A 19,698-nucleotide genomic window follows, 5' to 3' on the forward strand; every position below is an offset into this window, starting at 1 on the left:
AGGATTTAGTCACTAAAGTAAACAAAAAACCTCATTGGAGACTAAATGGAGGACAGTTCTTCACATCCCTACAGAACTGTGTGTCATGTCTGAGTTCTGTAGCTTCAGGGTGGAACAACATTTCAGATTCTGAAGTCACAGCACAGAATGGTCCTAAATGAAACCAGGTTAAGCCATGAGGAGCTGGTAGAGATCTCTGTGATGACCAAGCACCAACCTGGAAGAGATGCTCCTAGAACAAAATCTATTCTCTGCAGTTCCTGAAGAACCCTCAAACTCCCAAAGGTAGAGGAGCTGAGTGTTGTAAAGATTAGAGACCTCCTGGAGGAGCCAGGACATGACAGAAACATAAGGAATTCCTAAAACCTTTAGATCCCATCTATGAGATCAAGATTTAATTCATTAAACACAACTTTTTGAAATTTCCTCTAAAATGAACAAAGATGTGAGTTTGGTATCAAAAACAATGTAAATTCTTACATTAAAACTAAAACCATGATGCTCCCACCTCCGTGTCTGATGTATAACAGCACTCACCTGCTTTTGGTTCAGAGAAATCAGCTGTTTAATTCTGAAATATGTTTCACTTTGGGACCACTTCTAACCCTCAAACACTTAAACACAGACCAGGACAGGATTTTAGCTGTTTATCTGACCTGAGCAGCAAAACATTCAAGAGACAAATAAAAAAAAGACCAATTCTACTGAAATGAACGAGTCATCATTGTCTTAAGTTTTGTTTTCACTGTAAAACAAAACTGAACTGTGAACCAGAACTAACTAACCTGCAGAGGACTTTAGTTGTAGCTCTGCTGTCAGACCTTCAGTCATATCATCAACCATAAAACAAGTCTTTTATTTTTTGGCATATTTTCCTTTTCCAAACAGTTTCCGTAACTTGACACCGAGCAGACTTGACTTTTTCTACCCCAGAGCCTTCTCTCTTTTGCCCCGCCTTGTGTAGCCGGGGAACTTCCTGCTTTGTTTAAACTTGTGCACTGAAACCAGTCAATGATTGAAGGATTCAGAGGCGGAGACAAAACTTCAAACCTTCATTTACTGTGAAACGTTTTCAATTGAAGCTCCGAGTCGACTAACTTCAGACACACCAGAGAAAACTTCAGAGAAAAGTAAAATTTTATCTAAAAGGACAACACAATGGTGAGCAGCATCTTTCATCTGTTATAACCTTTTAACACAATTTTCATCTTCCATGTTCCACATATTTATAACCTTTCCTCTATCCATCTTTTGCTTTAGGCGGACGAAGAGGAAGAAAAACAGTGAGTTGATAGATTTCCTGACCTATTCTTCCATAATCTGCTGTAGAACGTCGTAGTTAGACCAGATTCCTGAAATGTTTTCATTGCAGGATTGAATATCTGTCAGATGGAGAGGTTTTCAGGAGGAATGCCTTCATCCTCATAACCACGATGGTTGATCTGAATAACCTGACTCGGCAGGACACGTCCATGTTGGTGGATGAGGTGGGTTTTAATGGAACCATGATCAAGCAAGACTAAAAAATAGGAAATGATGCGTTTCTGTGTTTTCCTTCAATTCCTAGATTCTTCACTGCCTGTTTTTTCTGGGACTGATCAACTCTCCACCGTTTTCACCACGAAATCTCCTGGGTGATGATGACGACACATTGGAATATTTGGAGAATGAATACCCTGAACCCTTCCGACTTTATTCCACTCAACTTCCCAGGAGGAGTCCTTTTTCCTGTTTGCTAGACATGGTAGGATATTCTCTGATGATTGAATAATTCTTCATGAGGTTTCTGTCTTTTTTTCCTGACAGATAACAGTAGATAGAAAGTTAAACAAACATCTTTGAAACTTTTTTCTTCTTCATATTTGGTGTTTTAGACCTCTAAGTAACAGATAGAAGATCTTTGTTTCTACTTCTGCTGTATTGGTAGTCCAGCAGGATCACAAACATTACCTGCGTCACACCTTCCTGGAGTCCCTCCTACTTCAGGAGGCCTTTCTAGAAAAATGAAACTAAACTCGAGTCAGCAAATCAAAATGGCTTCTGAGCGCATCAGAGAACTTTGACAGCTTTAAGCTTTTACATAATCATTTAATAATTCGGACTTCCGACTCCAATAACAGGAGCTACATATAGTGGATTGAAAAATACTGGATTTTAATGTCAGGAAGTCTTCTGGATGGTGATGTTTTTGCTCACATCTGGATCCTTTTTCCAACAGGTTGTCCGTCTTTACGGACAAGAAAAAGAAGACCTGATTAAAGACAGACTCCAGACTGTCGTTCTTCAAATGAAAGAAAGAACTTCTTCCCAGATTTTGTTCTCCTCCACCATCTGCGTCTCTCAGATGTGCGATTCCTGCAGATATTATGGGGTCTCCATGTCCACGCGTGGTCGTCCTGCTGGAGAAATACTGGTTGCTGCGTCCTGTTTTGGTTACTGGCATAGATTAGCATCCGATGCTGTAATGACATATTATCCAGATAAACAAAAAAAGTTATATTTTAGTAGAAATATCCAGCTACCCTCCAATGTTAAATGTGAGGCTTTCAATATCAGTGAAGGAAGACCGATGGATCCTTGCAGATCTTGCAGTGATTTGTTTGGTTTAAACACGACTGAAAGAAAGCGTTGGGCACACGGCGGCTGTGCTGAGGTTGAGAGTCTGAGCAATTTGTTTAAAGAGGAATCGCAAGTTATGGAGCAGCTGAGACCAGAAGAAAATGTTCCTGAAGAAAACAGGCGGAGAGCTAAAATGAGAGTTTTTAATTATCTTAAACAGGAGCTGAAAAAGTTTGACAAATTTAAATGGGATGGTAAAATTTACCCTGACCTGAATCCAAACAAAATTTAATCTAGACAAGCGTTCAGAAAAATTATAAACAATTAAATGTGATGATAATATTGTTTGAATCCAACCGTGTAACTTTTGGTAGAAAACCTCTATGTAAAACTACTTTAAAATAATTGAAAAGTTGATGTTAATAGGTTGAGTGGTCGACCTGTGATCAGTGGATCCCGGTTGCTGGGTTGGGTCTTTTAAGAAGGTTGGGGGTCAGAGACCAAAAGTGGACTTACAAATCGTGAAGTCAAAGCAGACTTCGAGCTGAGGTTCAGCCTCACTTTGAGCTTTTTATCGTCTCAATCATGCATGTTCAGATGTAGAGTAGCTACTTTGTGCCTTCATCTGGAACAGTCTTCTGTCTCGTTCAGAATGCCAGAGTTTGGACCAGAAAAAGTGACCAAATCATTCCCGCTCTCAGGACTTTGCATTGACAAATAGTTGTTGTTGTTGTTTATCTTTCAGCATATCCCTTCAGGGGTCGCCACAGTGAATCAGCTTTCACTGATTCACAGGTGGTTAGGGAGAGAGTTTTACGCCGGATGCCCTTCCTGATACAACTCTGAATTTTAACCGGGCTAGGGACAGGCACAGAGGGACCAAGATTTGGCCCCCCTTGTGTCTACATAGTTAGGTAGTAGCGCGAAGGGTCTTGCTTAAAGACCCACACTGGATAAAGCTCATTGTGGCCCCTGGGAATCGAACCCTGGGCCTGAGCCATTCTAACAGCGCTGTTTAGAATTGACTTTAAAGTGCTGCTGATAGTTTTGTGGGGCCTAGATTACTCCATTGGTGGATCACAATTACAGCCTTGAAAAGCACTTTGAATGTTAATCACTGTTTACCATTTGTTCTTGATTAATTACTAAATGTTAATTGGTGTATACTTATTTAGCGCTTTACAACCTTCTTGGAAGGCCTCAAGCGGTTTACAGTCATACATTCACACACACACACAATCACACACTAGTAATAGTTGGTGCAAAAAATTGTTTTTCCTTCCTGTATCGGTTCATTGCCAAATATTTTCTGTATTAGTTCACAGAGTATTTTGTTTAACTGAAATCAGCAAATCCATGTGTTTTTGAATCATTGATTGTTTTTCTTTTGTCAATCTGTACAATAAATGATTGATTAAACCTTTTCTCTGTGCATTTTGTGTATTTTTTCTGAAGACATTTCAGAATTTATTCTTTGTCTTGAGTTCTATAGTTCTGCTTTTGATTTAAACGGATCCTTTCTCCCACAATGCATCTAACCCACATCATTTATGAAAGATGTGGGTTTCATGGAAAGATTTCATGTAATCCACGGACACCAGTGAAGATCACAAATCATTGAACAAAAAAGGTTCAGCGAACTGTAGTGGGTCTAGATAATAATAATAATAATAATAATAATCCATTTTATTTAAAGCGCCTTTCACAAAACTCAAGGACACTGTACAGACAAAGGTTAAAAATAGACATTAAAAGCACAATAAATATAAATATAAAAGACAAGAATCGAAGGTGAATCAAGAAGGGAAGGCAGAAATAAACAGATGAGTTTTGAGTTTTGATCTGAATGTTGAAAGAGAGTTTATGTTACGGAGGTCAGGAGGGAGGGAATTCCAGAGTTTGGGAGCAGAGCAGCTGAAGGCTCTGCTTCCCATGGTGACAAGACGGGCCGGAGGAACAGAGAGCTGAACAGAGGAGGAGGACCGAAGAGAACGAGAGGGGGTTTTAATATGGATGAGGTCGGAGAGGTAAGGAGGAGCCAGGTTATGGAGGGCCTTAAAGGTGAACAGGAGGAGTTTGAATTGGATTCTGGAAGTTATGGGAAGCCAGTGCAGCTGGTGGAGAACCGGGGTGATATGACTGAAGGAGGGGGATCTGGAGATGATGCGGGCAGCTGTGTTCTGGACCAGTTGGAGCTTATTGAGGGTTTTTTGGGGGAGACCAAAGAGGAGAGAATTACAGTAGTCTAAACGGGAAGTGACCAGACTGTGGAGCAGGATAGAAGCAGAGGGGACAGTGAGGGAGGGGCGTAGACGATTAATATTAATGTTACGTAGATGGAAATGTGCTGACCGAGTAATGTCATTGATGTGGGACTGAAAAGATAAGGAGCTATCTAGGATGACACCCAGACTCTTCACCTGAGGGGAGGGGGAGACAGAAGATGAATCAATGGAAAGAGTAACACTTTTGCTTTTGAGAGGGTGGATTTCCAACCGACGAGAAGTAGCTCGGTTTTATCACTATTGAGTTTAAGAAGGTTTGAGGTGAACCAGTTTTTGATTTCAGATAGACAGGAGTGGAGGGAGGAGGGTGGAAGAGAGGAGTCAGGTCTACTTGATACATAGAGCTGGGTGTCATCCGCAAAACAGTGAAAATTAACATTAAATTTACGGAAAATATTGCCAAGGGGTAGAAGATAAGTAATGAAAAGAAGAGGACCAAGGACAGAACCTTGGGGGACACCAGAAAAGACAGAGATGACCCAACTCCCAATGTTAAAGTGCCTAGGATAGCACAAGGGTTACAGCAGTAACTTAAAAGATTAAGATTCAATAAAATGAAGTTGCTGATGTGTCAAAACTCAATAAAAGGACAAATAAGAATTTCTTTTTAAGCAAAGCTAAACTCAAACTTAAGGTCTGAAAATACGTTATCTAATATTAAATCAGGAAGACACTGATTTGACATTAGATAATGGTGATATATTTAACCCTTAACTTTCCCCTTAACTGTCAGAGCAGAAACAAGAATTGTTGCTACCTAAAATTAGCAGCAGCTTTAAAAGATTTTCTGACAAGCAGCAGCCATTCAACATTTGCAAGTCAATTAAAATTAAAATATATTTATGTTTAAGAAATATTAAACAAACACACAGAAAATGAAAAAACGTAAACTAAAACTTGCGTTCCGACCCTTGTCAGAACGCAAGTTTTTATTTTCCAAAGATTTTAGAAAAAAGTCTTTTACTTTAAATCTTTGATCACAATCTCCACTCAAAAGGAGTAAAAAGACAGAAATTCATTGTATATATTTATGTGACTTTAATGTATAGAGTGTGGTAAATAAAATGTAAAAACGTAAAAAACTTTTGTGTCCTTCTTTTTGTGTGGAACTGAACATGAACCAGAATCCATCAGACATTTTTCAGTCTCCGTTTCTGTAACAGGAAGTTCTGCAGCACAGAGAAGCAGAACTCGTGTTCTTCCAAGTTCCTGAATTCCTGGTTGAAGATGATTCTGACACAAAGACTTCTAGGCTGATTTTCAGCTGTTATCAACTTGTTTGCACTCAGATCCTGAATGTATTCAGCTCACACCATCTGAAGCTCTTTCTCACGTGGACTCATGATGAGCTTCAACCAACACCGGTGTGAACCGCTCTGAAAACAGAACCCCTCCTCACTTCATATGTGAGCTCTGCAGAACAGAAAAACCAGAGCAGAGAATCAAGAACCACATAAAGCAGAAAGAACAAGTTTTTTCAGGATTTAGTCACTAAAGTAAACAAAAAACCTAATTGGAGATTGAATGGAGGACAGTTCTTCACATCCCTACAGAACTGTGTGTCATGTCTGGGTTCTGTAGCTTCAGGGTGGAACAACATTTCAGATTCTGAAGTCACAGCACAGAATGGTCCTAAATGAAACCAGGTTAAACCATGAGGACCTGGTAGAGATCTCTGTGATGACCAAGCCCCAACCTGGAAGAGATGCTCCTAGAACAAAATCTGATCTCTGCAGTTCCTGAAGAACCCTCAAAATCCCAAAGGTAGAGGAGCTGAGTGTTGTAAAGATTAGAGACCTCCTGGAGAAGCCAGGAGATGACAGAAACATAAGGAAATCCTAAAACCTTTAGATCCCATCTATGAGATCAAGATTTAATTCATTAAACACAGCTTTTTGAAATTTCCTCTAAAATGAACAAAGATGTGAGTTTGGTATCAAAAACAATGTAAATTCTTACATTAAAACTAAAACCATGATGCTCCCACCTCCGTGTCTGACGTATAACAGCACTCACCTGCTTTTGGTTCAGAGAAATCAGCTGTTTAATTCTGAAATATGTTTCACTTTGGGACCACTTCTAACCCTCAAACACTTAAACACAGACCAGGACAGGATTTTAGCTGTTTATCTGACCTGAGCAGCAAAACATTCAAGAGACAAATAAAAAAAAGACAAATTCTACTGAAATGAACGAGTCATCATTGTCTTAAGTTTTGTTTTCACTGTAAAACAAAACTGAACTGTGAACCAGAACTAACTAACCTGCAGAGGACTTTAGTTGTAGCTCTGCTGTCAGACCTTCAGTCATATCATCAACAATAAAACAAGTCTTTTATTTTTTGGCATATTTTCCTTTTCCAAACAGTTTCCGTAACTTGACACCGAGCAGACTTGACTTTTTCTACCCCAGAGCCTTCTCTCTTTTGCCCCGCCTTGTGTAGCCGGGGAACTTCCTGCTTTGTTTAAACTTGTGCACTGAAACCAGTCAATGATTGAAGGATTCAGAGGCGGAGACAAAACTTCAAACCTTCATTTACTGTGAAACGTTTTCAATTGAAGCTCTGAGTCGACTAACTTCAGACACACCAGAGAAAACTTCAGAAAAAAGTAAAATTTTATCTAAAAGGACAACACAATGGTGAGCAGCATCTTTCATCTGTTATAACCTTTTAACACAATTTTCATCTTCCATGTTCCACATATTTATAACCTTTCCTCTATCCATCTTTTGCTTTAGGCGGACGAAGAGGAAGAAAAACAGTGAGTTGATAGATTTCCTGACCTATTCTTCCATAATCTGCTGTAGAACGTCGTAGTTAGACCAGATTCCTGAAATGTTTTCATTGCAGGATTGAATATCTGTCAGATGGAGAGGTTTTCAGGAGGAATGCCTTCATCCTCATAACCACGATGGTTGATCTGAATAACCTGACTCGGCAGGACACGTCCATGTTGGTGGATGAGGTGGGTTTTAATGGAACCATGATCAAGCAAGACTAAAAAATAGGAAATGATGCGTTTCTGTGTTTTCCTTCAATTCCTAGATTCTTCACTGCCTGTTTTTTCTGGGACTGATCAACTCTCCACCGTTTTCACCACGAAATCTCCTGGGTGATGATGACGACACATTGGAATATTTGGAGAATGAATACCCTGAACCCTTCCGACTTTATTCCACTCAACTTCCCAGGAGGAGTCCTTTTTCCTGTTTGCTAGACATGGTAGGATATTCTCTGATGATTGAATAATTCTTCATGAGGTTTCTGTCTTTTTTTCCTGACAGATAACAGTAGATAGAAAGTTAAACAAACATCTTTGAAACTTTTTTCTTCTTCATATTTGGTGTTTTAGACCTCTAAGTAACAGATAGAAGATCTTTGTTTCTACTTCTGCTGTATTGGTAGTCCAGCAGGATCACAAACATTACCTGCGTCACACCTTCCTGGAGTCCCTCCTACTTCAGGAGGCCTTTCTAGAAAAATGAAACTAAACTAGAGTCAGCAAATCAAAATGGCTTCTGAGCGTATCAGAGAACTTTGACAGCTTTAAGCTTTTACATAATCATTTAATAATTCGGACTTCCGACTCCAATAACAGGAGCTACATATAGTGGATTGAAAAATACTGGATTTTAATGTCAGGAAGTCTTCTGGATGGTGATGTTTTTGCTCACATCTGGATCCTTTTTCCAACAGGTTGTCCGTCTTTACGGACAAGAAAAAGAAGACCTGATTAAAGACAGACTCCAGACTGTCGTTCTTCAAATGAAAGAAAGAACTTCTTCCCAGATTTTGTTCTCCTCCACCATCTGCGTCTCTCAGATGTGCGATTCCTGCAGATATTATGGGGTCTCCATGTCCACGCGTGGTCGTCCTGCTGGAGAAATACTGGTTGCTGCGTCCTGTTTTGGTTACTGGCATAGATTAGCATCCGATGCTGTAATGACATATTATCCAGATAAACAAAAAAAGTTATATTTTAGTAGAAATATCCAGCTACCCTCCAATGTTAAATGTGAGGCTTTCAATATCAGTGAAGGAAGACCGATGGATCCTTGCAGATCTTGCAGTGATTTGTTTGGTTTAGACACGACTGAAAGAAAGCGTTGGGCACACGGCGGCTGTGCTGAGGTTGAGAGTCTGAGCAATTTGTTTAAAGAGGAATCGCAAGTTATGGAGCAGCTGAGACCAGAAGAAAATGTTCCTGAAGAAAACAGGCGGAGAGCTAAAATGAGAGTTTTTAATTATCTTAAACAGGAGCTGAAAAAGTTTGACAAATTTAAATGGGATGGTAAAATTTACCCTGACCTGAATCCAAACAAAATTTAATCTAGACAAGCGTTCAGAAAAATTATAAACAATTAAATGTGATGATAATATTGTTTGAATCCAACCGTGTAACTTTTGGTAGAAAACCTCTATGTAAAACTACTTTAAAATAATTGAAAAGTTGATGTTAATAGGTTGAGTGGTCGACCTGTGATCAGTGGATCCCGGTTGCTGGGTTGGGTCTTTTAAGAAGGTTGGGGGTTAGAGACCAAAAGTGGACTTACAAATCGTGAAGTCAAAGCAGACTTCGAGCTGAGGTTCAGCCTCACTTTGAGCTTTTTATCGTCTCAATCATGCATGTTCAGATGTAGAGTAGCTACTTTGTGCCTTCATCTGGAACAGTCTTCTGTCTCGTTCAGAATGCCAGAGTTTGGACCAGAAAAAGTGACCAAATCATTCCCGCTCTCAGGACTTTGCATTGACAAATAGTTGTTGTTGTTGTTTACCTTACAGCATATCCCTTCAGGGGTCGCCACAGTGAATCAGCTTTCACTGATTCACTGGTGGTTAGGGAGAGAGTTTTACGCCGGATGCCCTTCCTGATACAACTCTGTATTTTAACCGAGCTAGGGACAGGCACAGAGGGACCAAGATTTGGCCCCCCTTGTGTCTACATAGTTAGGTAGTAGCGCGAAGGGTCTTGCTTAAAGACCCACACTGGATAAAGCTCATTGTGGCCCCTGGGAATCAAACCCTGGGCCTGAGCCATTCTAACAGCGCTGTTTAGAATTGACTTTAAAGTGCTGCTGATAGTTTTGTGGGGCCTAGATTACTCCATTGGTGGATCACAATTACAGCCTTGAAAAGCACTTTGAATGTTAATCACTGTTTACCATTTGTTCTTGATTAATTACTAAATGTTAATTGGTGTATACTTATTTAGCGCTTTACAACCTTCTTGGAAGGCCTCAAGCGGTTTACAGTCACACATTCACACACACACACAATCACACACTAGTAATAGTTGGTGCAAAAAATTGTTTTTCCTTCCTGTATCGGTTCATTGCCAAATATTTTCTGTATTAGTTCAGAGTATTTTGTTTCAATAAAATCAGCAAATCCATCTGTTTTTGAACCATTGATTGTTTTTCTAATGTCAATCTATAAAATAAATGATTGATTAAACTTCTCTTTCCATTTTTTTATTTGATTTGAAGACATTTCATGATTTGTTCTTTGTCTTTTTTACATTTTTGGTCTAAATGGATCCTTTCTCCCCCATGCATTTTACCCACATCATTTATGAGAATAACAGAGCAAATATTTAAAGTTTTCTTCTGTGAACAATGATCTTTTAAAAGTAAAAGTCAGCAGTTTATAACAGAAATGTTATCTTATTAACGTCTGGGCTATTTTAACAAACCAGATTAAGTGTTCTCCAATTTCTAAGTGAGGATCAATGAAGTTGTATATTTTAGCAGACCTCTCCAACAATCCTTTTTCCGTGCTTCCAGCGCCCTCTGCTGGTCAAAAGATTCTTTTTGTTGCAGTGATGTTAGAGCAGGGCAGTCGTAAAGATTCAGCAGCAGAACATCACATTCCAAAATTTTAAAAAGGATCAAATCAGATGCATTAAATGATTACACACTTTAGAGTTTTATCTTAGCGCGTGGTCTGCATGGTAGTGTAGTGGTGACCACTCTCGCCTCACAGTGAGAAAGCCTCAGTTCAGATTCTGGCTGTGGTCTTTCCATGTGGACTGTGCAGGTTCGCCTCATGCACGTGTGGGTTTTCTCCCGATCACTCCCGCTTCCTCCCACAGTCCAAAAATTTGCTTCACAGGTTAATTGGTGATTCTGAATCTTCTTTAGTTTTGACTGTGTGCCTGCAACAGACTGGAGACCTGTTCAGAGTGAACCAATTGACTGTAAATGAGAAATAGACAGAGTGAGCGTGACATCACTCATAAATAAGGGTTTAGTCCCAAGTGAATTCAGTTGCCATTTTTTACAATACAGACACCGCCATGTTGGAGCCAGTGATTGGTTTTGAGACAATGTTTCAATAGCAACCACTCTCACCAATCAGGAGTGAGCTTGTTGGAAGGCCACACGCTTACCATTTGAAAGAGAGCTACACAATATCTGAATGTTTAGAACACTGGATATGAGGACCAGTGGGAACCACATACTTTTATTCAGGCATCCGATTAGTCAGTTTATAGCTTGAATAATTTGCATTCAACATATTTATGAAAAATTAAGATTATTAAAAACAGGTGAAAAAAAGCTTCAATCCACAGTACTTCCTGTTTGGAATGCCAAGGGAGAGGAATTACTCTGTCCAGTTCTCCTATACAGTCCATGAGTGTCCACAAGTCGTTGGGATAGGCTCCAGCACCTCGTGATCTCAAAAGAGGTTCAAAAGATAGATGTTGTTGTGTTGTGTTAGTTTGTTGTGATCGCTATGTTATGTTTTTCACAAATAATGAAGTATCATTAAAAACTTCTTATCGTAATGCAAATTTTCCCCTTAGGTACAATACTTAGTTTTTCCCTGATGGAACAGATTAAACTCTAAAGACAAGATTGTAAACCCAAATTTAAACATCAGTTCTGAAGACGAGAGCGATGATTTTACCACATCTTCAGAATTTTAAACCATCTCACTGTGTGAGAAAGCTGGGTATAATTTTTGACTCTGAGGTAAATTTTATGCCACACATTAAGTATCTTAAAGTGTCTTTACGATAGGACGTTATCATCTGAGGTGCTGATGCTTGCTTTTATTCTTAGTCATTTAAATTATTGTAATGCCCTGCTCTCTGGTTTATCCAAAAAGTATTTTTCAAACTTACAACTTCTACAGAACTCTGTGGCACGAGTCCTGACAAGGACCAGAGGGCAGGAACAGATTACACCCATTATTTAAATCGCTGCATTGGCTCCCTGCGAAATACAGAATTGATTTTTAGATTCCTTTAATGGTTTACAAATGTTTTAATGGTCTTATTTAATCAGGAATCAGGAAATCTTTGTCATTTTATCACATGATAAAACGAAATTAGGCTCTCTGGTCCCGGGCCAGCCGTTTACATTCAGACATAAATTAATAATATAATATCAATGTGATATCAATATGTTACGGTGTGTTTCCTGATGAGTATTGCACAGAAAGTATGTTTCAAATTGCACAGTATATTATATTAAGTATTTGTAACAAAGATCTCCTTCGTTACCTTATTAAAGTTATAGGTATGGTACGTGGGCACACAACATTTTAAAAAGTAACACTTAAAACAGAAATAAATGTCACATTTTATAGGTTTGAATAAGGGTTTATTGGGGTTTGCATGATTTTATTTTTTCCTGTGTGGTATGTAGATGAATTGGCAGCTACCTGGAAGAAAGGAATGTTAGTTTCATTATAATTGGGTTAAGATGTGACTGCAAGATGTACTCACCTGTTTTTGTCTTTTCCAGTGTGCTCCAGCAAAACCCTTCCCCTAGGAACAGAGCTATATTTAAGGTTCCAGGAGAATCTATTCAGAGGCCTGAGGGGGGGAAGTCATTGTATTTGGGAGATATTTGTTGTTTTAATGTTTCTACTTGATTTTTTAAATTAGAGTAATAAAAATGAATTTGATTTTATAATTTGTTTAAGGAATTTAGAATAAAGAATGTAGCCTTTTTATATGAATTGTAGATTTCAGTAAAGGTAAACCTCCCTCCAGGAAGGAGGAGATGGTATGCTTAATTAGTATTTAAACCACCTGTAATATCAGTGGCGAGGCCTCTTGCGTTTGTGAATGTGTTGGACAAATAAATATCTCTACTAATTTAACCTGACCTCTGAGAACTTCCTACACTCCCACTGCTCAAAGGCCAGCCGGTGACAGTATTGCACAGCCCTGTGATATTGCACTTGAGAATTAGCTTGTCGTCCATGGAAGGGGGGGGGGTGCAGTGCTCAACCGGAGTTCAGCAGTCTGACTGCTTCAGGGAAGAAACTGTTCCTCAGTCTGGTGGTCCTGCTCTTTATGCCCCTCAGTCTCCTACCTGAGGGGAGCAGGGAGAACAGAGGGTGTGAGGGGTGAGTGGGGTCTTTCAGGATGTGGGAGGCCCGTTTCCTGCATCTGGTCGTATAGATGTCAGTGGTGGACGGCAGGCTGCAGCCCACAGTCCTCTGTGATATGTAAATGATCTACTTTTAAAGTATAAGCCCTTGCAGACCCTGAGGTCCTCCGGTGCCGGCCTTTTACTTGTCCCTAAGGTGAGGACCAAAACTTACAGTGAGGCTTCGTTCTGCCATTATGATCCTCGCCTCTGGAACAGCCTGCTGGAGAACCTCAGGGCCGCAGAGTCTGTAAAGGTTTTTAAGGAGAGGCTCAAGACCCATCTCTTTTATTTCGCTTTTAGTTGATCTTATTTATTCTATTAGTTTTAGTATAAATTCTTTTATGTATTTAATTTTATTTTATGCACTTAATCTTATTCTCAAGTTTATGTTTTTATATAGATCTTTTGTGTTTCTTGTGGGGATCTTTTCCGTCAGGCCTTGCTGGCTTGGTTGGTGGTTGTCACCCTTGCTGGATCAGTTGGAGTTCAACATTGCAGCCCCATGGCTGTGAAGTGGACCCCCTTGCTGTCCCGGTCTGGCTTCTGGTATGAATGGATTCCCAAAATACTGTTTCGTCACAGCAGAGCCAAGCCTTAAATTTCTTTTAGTAGTTACTTTTATCAGTATTCCTTGTGTGTGGGGTCATGGGTCGTATGTGTTAAAGGAGGGAAGTGGGAAGGGTGAAGGCTGGGTTGGGTTTTTATTGTGATAGTGTTTTTTTCTTTTTCTTTTAAATGTTAAAGCGCTTCGAGTTGCGCAATGTGTGAGAAGCGCTTTTTTTATAAATAAAGATTGATTTGAAATGTTCACAATAACTAGGAAGTGTGCACTCAAAGTTGTAGAAAAACATTCTAACTTAATTCAGTCAAATTAAAGCTATTTCTTAATTTCTTATTAAATTAAACCAATAATTGTAAACCAAAAATGAAAATAAAAAAGCCTTGGTCTTGGCAGTTTGACAAGGTGGCAGATACGATCAGCTAGATCAGCTGCAAACAGGATATTAATGGAGCTGCCTTGGAAGAGGGATAAAAATTTATTATAATTTACAAATGACCACATGGGTCATTACATCTTTTACCAAGTTGGAGTCCAAAGTTCCATCAATCGCGAGGAGTCCTCATCCATTTACAATAACCAGAGGTCTGATTTAAGCATCATAAAAAATAAATCAATAAAAGCTCTAAAACCATAAAACATGAAACAACCATAAAACAGGTTCTGGGGATCTAAATAGATTCTCCTGGAGAAAATAAAGGTCTGCTTTTAGTTCCTTTTTAGCACTGCTTGTTTTGATGTAAAAAAGTAAGAAAGGGTACTTATCTCAGAGAAGGGTGCGTCACAGCCACACCCCTCTGCTAATCCACCTCGGTGACCCTTTCTCAAGTCTGACTCTGTCTGTTACCATGACTCCCTTCTGTGTGGCGTCTTCCTGCTTTAAGTCACATGGCCCCACATGCTTATCCCATGAGAGGCTTGTCACTCATGGGAGCTCACCTCTGGCACTGTGTCATGTTCTCCCCTCTGTAGTCTCTCTTAATTATGTGCACCCCGGATGACCCCCCCCCATAACTGTACCATAACTGTCAGACTCACACCTATTACTTGTTCTGTGATCACGTCCATAAGGAGCTCGAGTTCATTGAAACTTCTGCTGACGGCATCACAGTCCAGAACAGGGAATCAAAGTTACACAAAAATAAAACACACACTGTCACAACTGCACTTAAGGGTGGATACGAGCTGACCGCAGGTAAAAAAATGGCCAGATCTGAATGGTGGCCCTGCATGAATATCAAGTGTCGTTGGTTCCTCAGGGAAGAGCTTGTCAGGCCACACAATCAATGCAGAGGAGCAATGTTATTTACAAAAATCCCAATAATCTACCTCAAAAATAAAATACAAACTTAACGACAGGTGAGTCACACGACCTGCGGGGTTGGTCACTAACTTTTGGGTAGACCAAACAAACTAATTATGATGCCGTCCGAGCTTTGTGTAAATCTACTTGGACCAGGAACCTTTGGTTGAAGTCAGGACTCTTGAGCACAGGATAAGAACACAGTTTAGCTCAGGGGTCGGGAACCTTTTTGGCCGAGAGAGCCATAAACGCCAAATATTTCTAAATATAATTTCGAAAGAGCCATACAATAATGTAGCGCTCCTTTTCCACACTGAGGCACGGAGACTTAACCTCTTTTAATGTTCTTTATTCTGGTCGCAGGCCGTAACAAACACCGTACAACTTGTTCAGCAACTCCTGAATCTCTCCCACCGAGAGCGCTTCTCCACAACTTTTTATTCTCTCGCTGCCTGCCGCGTCAGCCCTCCCATTTCCCTTATTTGGCCCATAGCTGAACCCCATTGCTCCAAACCCCCCAATGACAAGCTGAGCGACACAACTGAGGGCCAATCAGATCTCTGCATGATGCGTTTAATGAACTCCAGAACTTGGAACGCGACCCAACAACAGTCAAACTCAGTCCGCTACAATATGTTTAAAACTACAAATACAAGTGAATGTGTGCATTTGATGTATTTTCAACATTTTTAAATTACAATAAGTCTGTGGATTCTTTTCAATAACACTGCTATGCTGTTGCTAGTAAATGATGAGCATTTCTTATAATTAATGCGACTTCTGGTGCTGCATTGTTTTGCTGATGCTCTTGTAGTCTGGCTGATAAGATGTGAGATTGAGCTTCATGCAGGCGTTGAGACTTCCGTCGGTTAGAAGAGATCGTACATTGGTCTTAATGTTTTTAAGATGTGAAAAGGACTGCTCACATGCGTACGTGGAGCCAAACATCGTCAATACAGCGACACTCACACGCTGCAGTGTGAAGAATGTGACAGGCAGCGCGTTCCAAGTTTTGAGAATCAGCTGGTCTGCGGGTTGAAGTGTTTTCATTTCTTCCCACTTGTATTGAAGACTTCAGTCTTTACTAAGGGTTTCGGATGTGGATGATCGCAGAGAGCACACTGGTCAAGTGTGTGTATTCTCCCAAGCAATGACAGACCAGAGGATGACTTTCTTGCTGTTCCTTTTTTAATCTGGGTTTGGCTTTACAGTCCAGCACATGTATATTTCTGGTTTGGGTTTGGGTGTGTGTGTGTGTGTGTGTGGTTCTAAACACAGAATGAAGAAAAACAAATAATACAATTATAATAAACCAAATTCAATAATAATAAGTCTTAATAACATTCCACAAACCTCGATAGCATCAATACTCAAAATATTATACCAAGAAAACTTATAATTGTAGGAGCTAAATACATCCAATAAACTTCTAACCAAAACTAGCTTAACTTGTTAAGTTAGCAGAAAATGTCCACACCAATAAACAACATATTTTGCCCTAATATAAACATGAAAAATGGGCTCACTGCTCTCATGGACGCACACACGGGCTAATTAAACTGAACTGCTCTGGAAACTTCGCCATTTACTCCTCTGTTCACCTCTGCTTACAAATGATGATTTATTAACTCAAAAAACGGCCGCGCCCTCTAGTGGCGAACTTCAGAACAACGCCTTTAAGCCACTTTTCATAACAGCCGCCCCCAAACTTGCACAGCAAGTTTGCTGCAGGGTTTACTGTTCGTTTGTTTGCGCGTCAGCAGGTAGTCGGATGAGGCGTCTCACTGGTCGCATGTACGTCCGGTCCTTTACTTTAACTTCTGCTGTACGGATCAAACCGTCAGCTCCTGGGAATATCTTGCAGATCCTTCCGATAGGCCATGAAGCCCTTGGCAGCTGGGGATCAACTACCATCACTACAGTTCCTGATTGAAGGGGAGAAGTGTCTTTCTGCCACTTTGAACGGGTCTGCAGTGTTGGGAGATAGTGACGTATGAACTGAGTCCAAAATCGATCAGATAGCACTTGACAGGTCTTCCAATGTCGCCGTCCAAGAAGCTCTGAGTCATGGTAGATCACTTGTGGCAGAGAAGGGTCGAGCCGCCCCATCAGCAACAGGTTTGGGGTAATGGGGTTTGGGTCAGCCAGATCTGATGAAATGTAACCCAAAGGTTTTGAGTTGAGTATTCCCTCAATCTCAATCAACACAGTCTGTAGGATTTCCTCACTTACTACTTGAGAACCCAGCGAAGAGGTTAAAGCCACTTTTATGGACCTGATCTCGCGCTCCCAGGATCCTCCAAAGTGAGGAGCATTCGGGGGGTTGAAGCGAAACTTTATCTGATGCTCTGCTAGCTGAGCTTGTAATGTGGGATGTAAACCATTGAATGTTTCTTGTAGCTCTCGTTCTCCGCCACGGAAATTAGTGCCCTGGTCGCACAAGATCTCAGCTGGTTTCCCACGACGAGAGACAAATCTTCTTAAAGCCATCAGGAAGGAATCTGTGTTAATGCTTGAAAGTACTTCGATATGAACAGCTCGAGTTGTCAAACATTTGAATAGCAGGCCCCACCGATTCTCGTTCCGTCTACCAGTCTTCACCTGCATTGGCCCAAAACAGTCTACGCCGGTAGAGAAAAATGGTGGCTGGTTAAGTCTGAGCCGTGACAGAGGAAGGTCAGCCATTTTCGGGGTAATTGGTTGTGCTCTCCATCTTTGGCACTCGGGGCAGGAGCGCTGTTCACGCCTTACTGCTTCACGGCCCAGGAGAATCCAATATTTTCTTTTTTTTTTTTTTTTTTTTTTTTTTTTTTTTTTTTTTTTTTTTTTTTTTTACCTTGTCCTGTCCAACAGCTGGGCAAACAGATGAGAGCTGAGGGCCTCTTGTGTTGGACATATTTTACTTTAACAAGAGGGGTTATTAATCTTCAGACAAACCAAAGGTATGTCTGAATAAACCCCTTTTGTAATTGAGGCCAAACTTTATTAATTTCAAACATGTTTGAAGATCTTTGGTGTTGGACCGGACGGAAAAGGAAAGAGGGGAAGAAGAGAGAGGGACGTTAGAAAGAGGGGGGGAAGGAGGGTGATAGTAGGAGGGGAAGGGGGATAAGACCATGAAGCAGCATAGAGCAACAAGTTTACTGGTTGTTAATCACCATGGTAAGGCTCAAATGCAGTACAAAAAGGGCGGAGCCTGTCCACACACACACCCAAGTGTCAAACACACCTGCTAGTTGCAAAATTGTCCATCTGTCGACATGTACACAAAACAGATAGTGCTCACACGCATACTTATGCCTTAAAACCAACTAGTGTGAAACATTTCAGTCATTCAGTCACGCAAACCGCCAGTGCAAAGGTGAGCCAACACCCGTGCTCAGGTGAGTGCTCATGTTCTTCTAATATGGATGGTGGAATGTGTAAAGAAGGAAGGAGAGCGCCCAGCCATCCCCACCCCAAGACCCCCACCGCAGCAACAGCGGCAGCCGGAATCCCCCCCACGCCACACGGAAACCGGCAGGGAACAACCGCCGCCCGGGCGACCAAGCCCGCCACCCAGGCCAGGGCCAGCAGGACCGCCGCAAGGCCCCCCAGAGCCAGAGAGCAGGGAGGCACAGAGGGAAAGAGAGGGCCGCCCCAGCCCAACCAGGAGAACAGCCCCCCCGCCGCGCCGGGAGAGCCCAACGCAGGGCCCCACCGGAGAGGGACGCCCACAGCCCCAGATGAGCACCCCACCACCACCCAGGAGTTCCGGGCATCCCCCCGCCCCAACCCCAGGTACGAGCCAGGACCCCCCAAGGGAGACCCGCCCCGCACTCCAGGCAGCCACCCGCCCGGCCCACGGTTGGTCCAGGGAGGAGCAAGGCAGGGGCCCGCCGCCCCCGCCCAGGAGGGGGGAACCCCGGGGAAAAAAGAGGGCCCACAAGGGGTGTTGTAAATATGGCCCGACCAGGCTCGGCCACAGTTGGAAGTTAGGCGGGGCCCAGCGCTCAGGAGCAAGGACCAGAACCCACCCCCCAGGGACACCAACACCCCCGGCTCAGATGTAATGTGAACCCCCCCACCGCGCGGAGAGAGCACCGCCGGGCCCAGGAAGCCGGCACCCCGGGGACACGGCCGCCGCTCCAAAGGGGCCCGTACCCCCCACCAGGGAAGAGGCAGGGGACAGATGGTCCTAGGTCCCACCTTCCTTGCAAAATGTGTGTGCGTATATGTGTGTTTAAGAGGGTGTGTGTGTGCATGTGTGTGTGTTTATGTTGGGATGTATATATTGAGGGGGGAGGGGTGTGTGTACTAAGGGGGGTGCAGTTAAAATTGGCGGGTAGGGCACTAAGGGGACATCTCCTGATTACTCACAGTGATGTCCCCTCACCCTCCCCACCAAGGGGCCCTAAATGTCTAAGGTGCGGTTAAAATTGGCGGGTAGGGTGCTAGGAGGACATCTGCTGCTTGCTGGCAGTGATGTCCAAGCACCCCTCTACCAAGGGCCCTACATGTCTAAGGTGCAAATAAAACCGAAAGAGGGGGGGCCCACTCCATACGGCAGCCATAGGAGGGGGGGCCACTGCCTAGTAAACCCCCCCCCCCCAAGGCCCATCGCA

At 41.9% G+C, this 19,698-nt stretch overlaps 2 protein-coding genes across 2 annotated transcripts; both read left to right on the forward strand.

Moving 5' to 3' along the window:
- Positions 1–1,006: 1,006 nt before the first annotated feature.
- Positions 1,007–3,983, forward strand: LOC111948207 (uncharacterized). The gene is made up of 5 exons (XM_023960042.2): positions 1,007–1,161; positions 1,261–1,283; positions 1,373–1,487; positions 1,568–1,744; positions 2,219–3,983. Exons 1-5 carry the CDS (start codon positions 1,159–1,161, stop codon positions 2,849–2,851), a joined length of 951 nt encoding a protein of 316 aa, XP_023815810.1. The 5' UTR covers positions 1,007–1,158; the 3' UTR covers positions 2,852–3,983.
- Positions 3,984–7,294: 3,311 nt separating this feature from the next.
- LOC111948204 (uncharacterized) lies at positions 7,295–10,300 on the forward strand. Its single transcript, XM_023960030.2, has 5 exons — positions 7,295–7,484; positions 7,584–7,606; positions 7,696–7,810; positions 7,891–8,067; positions 8,542–10,300. Exons 1-5 carry the CDS (start codon positions 7,482–7,484, stop codon positions 9,172–9,174), a joined length of 951 nt encoding a protein of 316 aa, XP_023815798.1. The 5' UTR covers positions 7,295–7,481; the 3' UTR covers positions 9,175–10,300.
- Positions 10,301–19,698: the final 9,398 nt, after the last annotated feature.

This window comes from Oryzias latipes, chromosome 11 (genome assembly GCF_053564925.1).
Source record: "Oryzias latipes strain Hd-rR chromosome 11, Olatipes_Hd-rR_3.1".
Taxonomy (NCBI): domain Eukaryota; kingdom Metazoa; phylum Chordata; class Actinopteri; order Beloniformes; family Adrianichthyidae; genus Oryzias; species Oryzias latipes.